General features: G+C 62.6%; 1 protein-coding gene across 5 annotated transcripts in view; it reads left to right on the top strand.

Annotated features, from left to right (window-relative positions):
• The window catches only part of ZFPM1 (zinc finger protein, FOG family member 1), a 77739-nt gene that overhangs the window by 25061 nt on the left and 41719 nt on the right, over positions 1–10959 (top strand). For all 5 annotated transcript variants that reach the window (XM_017543708.2, XM_037743936.1, XM_017543709.2 and 2 more), the window contains exon 2: positions 8562–8666. In XM_017543708.2, coding sequence (XP_017399197.1) covers positions 8562–8666 — 105 coding nt within the window. The remainder of the gene's footprint in view (positions 1–8561; positions 8667–10959) is intronic.

Genomic DNA, 10959 nt, shown 5'->3' on the forward strand with positions numbered 1-10959 from the left:
TGTTCACATGAGCGCTGGGGAGGGAGAGCGGCTGTTCACATGAGCGCTGGGGAGGGAGAGCGGCTGTTCACATGAGCGCTGGGGAGGGAGAGCGGAGGAGGCGTATGGGCCGGGCGTGGGGTCAGCAGAGAAGGACATGGGAAGGAGGTTGATGTGAGAATGACATTTTCAGTGACTCCTTTAGTACTCTCGAAACAAGCATTGATTTGTGTCACCGCAGTGTGTGTCTGTGCATGAGACTGGACCACGTGGGGCCCGAGATTTTATTTGAGTTGCATGTTACCACCCATCCATTTTCCAGCAAACTTTTCTGCCTTTAAAAGACAAACAGGGCTAGGTGCCGTGGCTCGCGCCGGTACTCCCAACACTTTGGGAGGCTGAGGCAGAAGGATTGCTTCAGCCCAGGAAAAAGAAAGATTAGCACAGCATGGTGGCTGCACCCGTAGTCCCAGCTACTCGGGAGGCTGAGACAGGAGAATCGCTCAAGTGTAGGCGATTGAGGGTGCCACTCACTGTGATTGCACAGCTGCTCTCCAGCCAGGGCAACAAAGCAAGACCCCGCCTCAAAACAGAAAAGGAAAAAGAAAAATCGTATGTGAATTCCATCTCAGTTGAATATTTGTAAGTCTCTTGCTGGGAGACTGTGAGTCAGGGCTCGGGGCCCCTGCTCAGGGCTGCTGTGAGTGTCTGAGGCTCTCGCCTAAGTTACTGTCACAGTGGTCGGGTCACTGTGGTGGCAGCAGCCACCTCCTTAAGCCTGGCCTACTGGGGACACTGGCATTCAGCAGCACCTCCTGACGAATGGCCGGGAGGACATGTTGGGCTCTGAGGCCACTTCAATGGCCTTGGCCCTCCAGGAGCTCACGACCTGAGGCCGCCCTCGGTGGGGAGAGCAGGGACAACAGACCGGGGGGCCAATGGGTCTGGGACTCAGAAGAGGAGCAAGCTCCCTGTCGCAGGGGGTATGCCAGCTCTGTCCGTCTGCCTCTTGGTGGAGCCGCTCAACCCCCAGGTCTCCCCTGCCCTGGGCCTGCTGGCACAGTTGAGGGGCAAGACCCATGCAGGAGGGTATCCAGGCCCAGAAGGCACAGCCCAAGTGGGGGGCTCAGGCCACGTCCTCAGCCTGCCACGACCCTCTGGGACCCTGGAGGTTCAGCCGTGCTCCTGCTGCTGGTCAGGGCGCTGCTCTGGTAAGCCGCAGTCTCACGGACATTGGTTATTGCGGTCGCCCTGGCTGACAGTGAGTGCTGACCCGAACTGATGGAGCTGCTGGCGGGCCGGGCTGGGTCTCTCTGCAGCCGCCGAGCGCCTCTCTATCCGCGTCTGTGTCTACGCAGCTGTCCCTGTGTTCTTTCTTTAGCACCTCGCACGGGCATCCGTAGAAGGGGTGCTGTCGGGGTTGCCCGTCCTGGCTTCCGCAGGGCTCACCGAGCTGCGGGGCTGGGCCCACGGGGGCACACGTGGCCCCTCCCACTCCCAGTCCAGCCAGAGAATCAGTGTGACCTGCAGATAAACGCAAGGCTCCGGCTGAGCTCAGGCCCTGGAGGGGAGGCCTGGACCGTGGGAGACGGACGTAGACCCAGGGAAAAACCTCCGTCAGAGGGATGAGGAGGCCTCAGCTGCACAGAGGGGTGAAGGTTCACACGCAGGGGGCAGGGAGTACTGAGGCCTCAGGGCAGGGGCGGCAGGGGAAGGAGTTGGGGGCCCCCCTGAGGACCTGTGGGTTTAAGCAAGTAAATGCCGCCTGCAGGAAACAAGTGGGGACTTGCTGAGGGGCCTGGACCCCATGTGGCAGTGGCAGCTCTGGGCCACATCGGGGTGATGGGTGGACGTGAAGAGGCGTCCACCAGGAGATCCAGGCTCCAGGAACGTGGTACTGAGCCTGGGCTCCCGGTAGGTGGGGAAACACGGAAGGCGCCGTCCACTCCAGGCTCTCCCAGGCTCTGCCCCCCACTCCCTCGGCTGCCCGGTGCCTGGAAGTCAGCCTGGCTGCTCAACAGATGGTGCGTGGAATACCATGCTTGGTCCTGAGGGTATGGGCGGTGAGTCCTGAGTCCAGCTGTGTGGCCCGGGTCCCCATGCAGGTGGTGCTGGGCTGGCGTCGCCAGCAGACCCCACTTGGACGGTGGGGCTGGGCTGCTGCTACTGCTGCTCTCTGCGCCTCAGTTTCCCTGCTTGGTGAGATTCACTGGATAAGAGACACTCCTAACTGGGCCAGGGGGCTTGCGGAGCATCAGCTGTTCACCAGGGACCGGAGAAGGGGCCACTTGGTCAAGAGGTTGAGCTGTAGATTCAACCCGGGTCAGCTTGGGGGACCCAGGCCCTCTGCGATGGCTCACCACAGCCCCAGACCCGGGCTGGGCCCCAGTCACCCTGTGCTCCCACAGCGTGGCCTCCCACAGCGTGGCCTCCACAGGGCAAGCAGGATTGTCCCCATCCCCTCTCTGTCCCCACCGTGGCCTGAGCTGCTCGATGCTCAGCGGTGGGAAAGCCTGAATCTGTTGCTATTTTCTCTGTTATCGGGGCCTTATCTGGCCGCTGTGTGCCACCCAGAGGCCAGGGTCCCTCTCCTGGCAATACTGTGACCCCCCCACCTGCCGCCCAGGGCCAGCTAGACCAGGAGGCCAGCCCGGGGGTCCTTCTCTTCTACCTCTCCAGCCCCAGCACTCTCCCATCTCCCTGTCCCGTCCTCTGCTCTGACCTGTATCCCTCGACACTGCCCTCCCGTCCCTCCCCCACCACGCTGCCCCTGCAGCACTTCCTCCCCCAGCCCTGTCTTCACTCACTCACACCCCCGAAGGGGGAGGATGGGGAACCTCTCTGCAGAGTGTGAAACAGTGGCAGCAGCTACGGTGACAACCTCACATCTTCGTCCAGTGCCCGCTGCCAACACCTGGCTGAGTCCCAACGCCAGCCTTTGGCAATTCACTGTTTCATCCCCTGAAACCGGGCTCAGGGAGCAGCTGCCTGCCCCATCCCAACCTCCCTCCTGCTGTTCCTTCCTCCTGGAGCGCTTTTCCCTGGACCCAGTGCTGGGAGCCTCCTCCTCTCCCCATCCGGATCGCCACTCACTTGCTACTTCCTCCAGGAAGCCTTCCTGGATGGCACCTCTGACTCTTTCCTGTGGTGGCCACACTGGTGCCTTCTATTTTTTTGGGGGGTGGGACTGGTCACTGCAGGGTTTCCGGCACCTCAAGAGGGTGGAGGTTGCCAAGGGCTCAGGAAGGGGAGAGGAGCCAGCAAAAGCCAAGGAGGAAGTGAGTGTGTGAGTGGACGGGCGAGTGAGGGAGCACATGAATGGGCAAAGGAGAGAGCCGTGGCACTGGTAGCGGAGGGGCAGTGTGGCCACCAGTGGCCGCCCGCCCCACCAGCTGCTCACATGGGGCCTGGGCAGGCACCTGCATCTCCACTTCCTCCCCTCTAGACTGAGAATGAGAGGACCCCCCCAGAGAGGCCGGCAAAAGCACCTGTGTTGCCTACAGGCACCCACTGGGGACTCAAGCTGGTCTCAAACCCTGAGCCAGGGTGGGGTGCTTCCCAGGCTGGGGCCCTGGGTTGTCAGGAGCCTTGCCCGAGGCACAGAGCCAGGGGCCGCTCCTCATCCACAGCACCCCACCTGGCAGGGCCACCCTGGCCCTGGGGCCCACAGTCTGGGGGATTTCGCCCCCTCCTCAGTGACCAGCTCTGGCTTTTCTGCAAGGCAGTCATTCAAAGGAGCCCCCCAGCACGTCGCCATCCAAGCCGGGAGGTGCCACCATAATCGTCAGTGCGGGGACTTGGAAGGGAGCTGGGATGATCCCGCTGCACAGAGCCAGCGCCGTAATTCAGTTTTAAAGCATGAAAAAAGGGAGTTGATGAAATTCCGCTATCAGCGCTGAGCCAATATGCAAAATATCTCGCCCCCAATCAAATAGCTATTATGTTTTCATTTCCATTTCGGCGTCCGGCTTAATGAGCAGGAGACGGATGGGCGCGCGGGTGTCTGCTGGCTGTGATAACCGAGTGGCTCCGGGTACCGCAGGGGCCGAGCTTAGTGCTGTCCTGGCCGCCAGTGACCACCACCGTGGCCCGTGGACACGGCCAGGCAGGTGCGGCCTTGGCCACTGACCTCTGCCGGGCCAGGCAGCGGGGCTGGCATCACCCTCCCTGCAGGCAGTCCTGGGGCGAGGGAGGCGTGGAGGCCATGTCTGGCTCGGGGAAGGGCCACGTGCTGGGTGCAGGCCCGAGGTTCCTGTCCCGTCGCCCCACCACTGCCTCCTCCCAGGGCCACGGTCAGTGGAGCTAATGAGTCGGCCTTGCTGGGCCTTGGTTCGCTCACCCGTGAAGTGGGCGGGACTCGGTTTCCTGCTGTGGTGTTGGGATGTGGTTGGTAAGTGGAATTCCTGTGACGGCTGCGTCCAGGATCCTGCTCAACCCCTCCACGCCACCCTGCCACCGTCATCACCACGTCCCCACACTGTCCTCTACCCCTCCTCCGAGCGCCCTGTCCCCACGCACTTTCCTGGCCACCCCTACTGCTGAGGTCTGAGTGAGCCCCACGTTCCCCATCCTAAATGAAATTGGAAGATGACCTTACTGGGCTACGTGGGTGCGGGCGGTTCAGGGAGGGAGTTTGTGAGACACTGGACATGGCCCGTCCAGCCTTAACCATGCACACCCTCCCCCATTTCCCAGGACCTGTGCTGGCGACAGCTCATGTTCACTGAGAAGCTGGCCTGTGTGGGGCTCCGAGGACGCGGGCAGCCGCACGTTTCATCTCCTGAGGTGGGAGCTGCTATGGCTTAAATCTGTAGTCCAGGACACTAAGCACAGAGAAGTACAGTGGCTTGCTCGAGGTCACACAGCAAGGACACAGCAGCTGTCAGCCTGCCTGGCCATGGGTCGGCCTGCTCCAGCTGTTGGCGTCACTAGGCACAGAGAGGGTCCCCAGAGATTCTTGGGGGGTCTTTGCCAGCCCCGGGCATGGGGGGAAGCAGCAGAGAGCAGCCATGGCTCACAGATGGCCCCAGCCAGCGGGGGTCCAAGTGCTCTGTCGCCCACCTGGACAGGCCCCAGGGACAAGGGACTGGTGCCGACTCAGGGGCTCGCAGGGACCAGCCGGCTGCTCTCTGGCGCCCAGGTGGGCCTGGGGCAGCGTCTGCCTCCACACGTCCTATCTGTGAGCCGAGAGCTATTTGCCAGTTGACGATTGTCCCGCATTATCAGTGCCGTTTTAATTGTGCCGGAACTGAAATTAGCCTGGCAGCCTCCTCCACGCTCATCATCATGCCTTTGTGTGCAGCAGGAGCCTTTGTTCTCCTGTAAATGGGAGAAGCTGTCACCAGCCCAGGGCCTCCCTGGGTGTCTGAGACCCACCTGGGTGGGGCATGCTGGGGCTCCATCCCTGTCCCAGTGCTCTGGTCCCCAAAGTCCCTGAAAGCAGGTGGCCTCGAGCCCATTTGCCAGACCTGGCGACTGAGGCCCTGAGGCCCTACCGCTGCTCAGCAGGAGGGACCACAGCTCCTGGGCAGCCCCTCCCAGCTCCACGCCAGCCACAGGCCTCTCAAAAGGGGTGGAGCCGGGCTGCATAAGCTCAGTGTCCTGCTCGGCCAGCTCCTCCTGACCTTGTGGGTGGCACTGCCCACTCATGGCCGAGCCCAGAGGCAGGGGGAGGAGGCTGCCGCGGCCGCTTCTCTGCCCTGGTGTATGCTGAGGGAGGGCACTCGGGTCGGGCCTTTTGTCCTAGGGGCACGAGGTGGGCTGGTCGGGGGTGTGCCCAACCCACCCTGGAGCCTGCCCGTGTGGGTGCTTTGATGGGAGGCTGCCGGCCCTTCCCTGGGGCTGGCTCCTGTGTGGTCTGAGCCCAGCCCCCTCCTGTAATTACAGCTCTGAGGTGCTCTGAGGAGGCCGGGACTCGTGGGTCCCAGCGGGAACCCCGGAGGCTGCACCCTGGAAAGGTTCAGGTGTGCCTCCTGTCAGGAGCCCTGGTAGCTCTCCAGCGGCCCCGGCATGAGGGCCCACTCCTCCCTGTGGCCTCCGAGGTCAGCAGGGCCCGGCCCCTGCCTGCCCTCAGCCTTGACCACCAGCACTCCCTGGCCCCCAACCTCCTCTTCCTCCGACACCTCCGTCCCCACCCGGATCTTTGAACACGCAGCCCCCTCTGCCATAGCTGTGTTCTCGGGGGCTGGTCTCGCACCAGCCACGCTGTCCCTCCAGTCTGCTGGTGCCAGCCCCTCCGCGTGTTTCTGTCTTTGTCCCTTACTGCACTTCCATCACTTGGCGTTGTTTTCGGCTGGGGCCCATGGATTGTTGTCTGACTGTCCCCACACCGGCGTGGACGTCCCAGGCAGTGTTCAGCCATCCGGCGCACCCCTGCACCCTGGAACCGAACCTGGCCCTCGGGTGTCCGCAGAAGGCAGAAATAGACGTCTGCCCCTCCAGGAGCAGTTTGGTTTGATGGCATCAGCCAGCCACAGCCTGCTTATGATCAGAGAGGGGGCTGGAGTCCAGACACACAGAAAATGCACCTTCCCGCCTCCCTCCTGCGTGGACTGGCTGGGGCAGTCTCGGACATCAGCCTGAAACTCAGTCACAGCAGTTCTCATTCTGTCGCATCTTTGGGGGTCTCTGACGCGAGGCAGCCTCTGCGCCCGGAGTCGGATGCTGGCAGGTGGCATGTTTGTTACTGGCTGGGCAGGTGTTTTAGGCATCAGTGGGCTCCGCCTCCGACCTGCCCATCTCCCCGCCGTCTTCTGCCTTTCCCTGGAGAAACCTAGCAAAGCAGAGAGCGTGAGGGGACTTGGAAGCGGGCAGCGGGGATCTGCAGGAAGCCCTTGAGGCTGGCGCATGTGCATGCCTCTGTGTGTTCTTCTGGGGAGGAGGCACTGGGCTTCATCAGATTCCCAGAGAGGCCACGAGACAGGAAAAACCAGGGAGCGCCAGGACAGAGGCGTAGTCGCCGGCCAGTTCCCTGTCTGTGGCTGGCTTGCCTCCAGGGAGGGGAGCTCAGCCCTCAGGAGGCAGGAGGCAAGGCTCAGGCCTCCCCTCTGGCGTCTTCCGTTCTGACTCCCCTCCGCCGAGAAGCCTGCTCTGCCCCGTCAGCTCCTCTGACACGTGAACTTGCAGACACTGACACGGTTCCTGGACTTTTCTTGTTCGTGTTCTGCTGTGACATCAGGGCTCAGCGGCTGTGGGACCCGCGGTCGGGGCTCAGGATGGCCACGGCCCCTCCCACTCCTGAGTGGGTCTGGAGGCTCTGCCCCACCACGCCTCACACAGGACAGTACAGGGCTGGGCAGGTCAGGCCTTGTGGAGGATGGGTATGGAGGGGGCAGTCCCAGCACGCAGGCTGAGGCAGGGCCAGGGGCCGGGGGAGCAGTCAGGCTGGCTGCGGATGGTGTCCTGCGTTCACACAGTGGACACCATCACCATCGCAGCCCTGCGGGACGTCAGCATGCGCTCCTGCCCTCGGCTGCTGCACAGCTACTGTGGGGTCCGGGGCAGCCACCCCCACGCTTGGGCCTAGTGGCCTTGTCTCCGTCTGCCTTGTCACCTGTACGTGGGCTCCTGGAGCCCCCACCCCCATGCGTGAGTCTCTGAGGGTCCCAACCCCTGAGGCACTTCCGCCCCAGACGCTGCAGACACCTGTGCCCTGCTCGGTGAACTGTTCACTTCACAAGTCTACGGGCCCCTCCTTTGTTCGGGGCCTGTGCTGGGAGAAGGCGTCACCCCCAGGGAGCTCCCAGACCACAAGAATGACTGTGAGGGGGCCGGGCCCCGGGGCTGGGCATTGGCAGTGATGCCAGGCAGAGGCCGTGGCGATGGCAACCCTCATGCTGGCCTGCGGGACAGGGAGGGACCCATCGCTGTTCCACGGTCACCAGAGCAGGTGGGGGCCTGTCACCTGGTGCTGGGGGGAGGAAGTGGGAGAGAGACAGGGGTGCGACTCTTCTTTGTCAAGAGTGGAATATGTGGGCACAGTGGATGGTGGGGTCCGGGCAGGGAAGGGAGGGTGGGGCGACCCTGCAGCTTTGGAATTGTTGGAGGGGATGGGGGTTCATCTAGGTTCATCAGGTCTTTTGTTGTGAGACATAGGTCTCACTCTGTCACCCAGGCTGGAGTGAGTGGGGTGATCGCAACTCCCCATAACCTCCAACCCCCAGGCTACGGGGACCCTCCAGACTCAAGTGATCCTCCCACCTCAGCCCTCCTTGTGGCTGGGACTACAGGCATGCGCCACCACATCCAGCTAATTTTTGTATTTTATAGAGACAGGGTCTTGCCATGTTGCCCAGGCTGGTCTCCAACTCCTGGACTCCAGCCATCCTCCTACCTCGGCCTCCCAAAGTGCTGGGATCACAGGTGTGAGCCACTTTGACTGAATATCAAGTCCTGAGTACCTAGAGGGACCCCCCCCCAGCTAATGGCGCCTGGCCTCTGAGAGCTCAGAGGGGTGCATACCGTCACCCCTGCCCAGCTGCCAACTCTGCCTGGGCACCTGGGCTGTGGCCATGCCAAGAGGGGTCAGGAGGCAGGGACTCTCACCCCAGAGCACCTCCCAACCCCTCTGCCTGTGTCCACAGGTTCCCTTGGAGACATGGAGGCTGGAGAGGAGGTGCCGTTGGCAGGCGCCAGCCACGTGGAGCAGAAGGCCACGGCACCTGAAGCCCCGAGCCCTCCCAGCACAGGTGAGTCCCTCTGGCCTCTCACCACGCCTTCATCTCCACCAGCTGGGGCCTCCGCTGCTTACCTGTACCGTGCACTTAGAGTTCAGTAGTGTCTGAGTGGCGTGGACCAGCTATATCCAGGAGTCCAGGACAGGAGTCCTCCAGCCAGGGGCCTGTGGCCTGGGGGGCTGGGTAGGGCTGGGGGTCGCCAGAGAAGGGAGAGACAAGCACACCTGCCACAGGTACGACCTGAAATCCAGCCCTCGTACAGTTGGACAGACAGAGGCCCATGGTTGGATGGGAATCCATGCCCTCCCAGCCTCAGTAGACCCTCCATGAAATGGGGACCATGAGGCCCCTCCTTGGGGGTCACGGGGCTTGTTGAGCTGCAGCCCCCACTGGTGTCCCACTTGGGCTGGGTGCACGGTGGGTGCTGGGTGCACGGCGGGTACTGGGTGCAAGTGGGTGCTGGGTGCACAGTGGGTGCTGGGTGCACAGTGGTGTCTCCTGCTAAGGCACCACGCCCCATTCACAGACCAGAGAAGTTTCGTGACTTGCTAGGGTCACTCAGTGCGAAAGTGCCCTAGTGGGGGTCCCACCCAGGTCTGGTTTTAGCCTGATTTCCTCCACCCTCACTGGGCACCTCCACACTCCCTGGGCCCTCCTGGTGGCCATTTCCTTGGGGCAGGTCATATGCTAAGCCAGGAAGAGGGCCTGCCCTCCAGGGAGAGAGTTACCCTGACCTATGGAAGCCTGCGGGAGCCAGCTGTACCCCAGACACAACAGAGACCCTGGGAGAAGGGACTTCACTGGGACAGAGGTGCCAGGAGAGGTCAGCATGCTCACCCCCATTTTCCAAGATCTCAGAGAGACAGCAGCAGGTCATGGGGTGGGCTCTGCCCCGCTCCCCCGACTCCACTTGGAGCCCCAGGCACCGATCTCACACCCACCCCGTGCCATGAAACCCCCTGCACACAGACTGTGACTTACCCCCGCTCCAGCATGGAGGAGATGTGGCCATACCCGGGCCATTTGGGAGGGTGCTGGTGGGTGACATGACTTGGAGTAGAGAAAGGATGGGAGCGGCCAGGGAAGACCTGGGGGAAGGCGACACTGAGCAGGGCCCCCGAGGATATGTGGCACTGCCCCTGATGGCTGGAAGGGTGCCAGGTGTCGGTGACAGCAGGTGCAAAGGCCCTGAAGCCGTCGGGGCAGGGGAGGGTTACACAAGGGTCTGCGGCCAAGGGGCTGGGGATTCCAGGCCGACCATGGTCTCTGGCTTCGGAGGGGGGCTCCTCAATGAGGACCCCTAACCCAGCACTTCCCATTCTAAATGTCAGGGTCCCACAGGCCCAGGAGCCCAGCAGGCCTCATTCCGCAATCTGCACACAGCCAGCCTGCTGGGCCTGGGGCCCTTTTTCTGGCAGCAAGCCCCTAGGGTCACCAGAGCCAGTGGGACTCAACCCCAAGGCTGGGGCTGCCGTCTCTCCTGGCTCACCCAGGAACATTCCTGTCCCAGGACGACCAGGCCGCCTGCAGGGGTCCAGCCCAGCCTCTGATGAGGCCTGGGACCCACTGGCTGCCACCCTTCCTGTCCTTGCTACCATCGCCGTTGGCACACGTGGCTTGTGGTGCAGCCAGAACCCTCCCTGGCCGGTCCTGGGATGGGCACTTAGCCCTCCCACAGCCTCAGCTCCTGCATGTGCAAGCAGGTCACCAGCCCTTCTGTGGCCGTGGGAAGAGAACCCGTGTGGTGCACATGGACTGTGAAGCCCTGGGCTGTCACCGCCGCCAGCCGGCTGGCTGCAGGGAGCCCGGGTGGAGGGGCCACAGCAAAGGGCAGGCAGTGCAGTGCTGGTGGACTTTGACCAAGGCCAGCTTCCGGGGGAGCCAGGCGCCTTATCTGATCTAGGAGCCAGGGCTGCATGGGGGCGGGGGTGGGGCCCGGGAAGGAGCTGGAGAAAACACCCAGGGCTGCACCTGGCACAGGCCGTGGTGATAGCGTGGCGATGGGAGAGATAAAACGGAGCGCAGGAGCGGTGTCTGCCGCTTGGCGGGTCCAGCGAGGCTCCCTCGCGGTGGCTGGAGCTCAGATGCCAGCCACTTTGATTTATAGCCAAAAATAATAGGACTTTTATACTGTGTGATTGACTTACTTGATGTTAATCACAGCCCTTATCGAGGGTATTAATAATCTGTGGCCACGTGACGTCACCGGGGGTGGGGGGGCTTTATGGGATCACATCGATCGGGGCTGAGGTGGTTATCAGGCCAGCTGGGAAGGCAAACATGCCCTTTGGGCTGGAATTGGTGC

This window comes from Cebus imitator, unplaced genomic scaffold (genome assembly GCF_001604975.1).
Source record: "Cebus imitator isolate Cc_AM_T3 unplaced genomic scaffold, Cebus_imitator-1.0 Scaffold159, whole genome shotgun sequence".
Classification (NCBI taxonomy): domain Eukaryota; kingdom Metazoa; phylum Chordata; class Mammalia; order Primates; family Cebidae; genus Cebus; species Cebus imitator.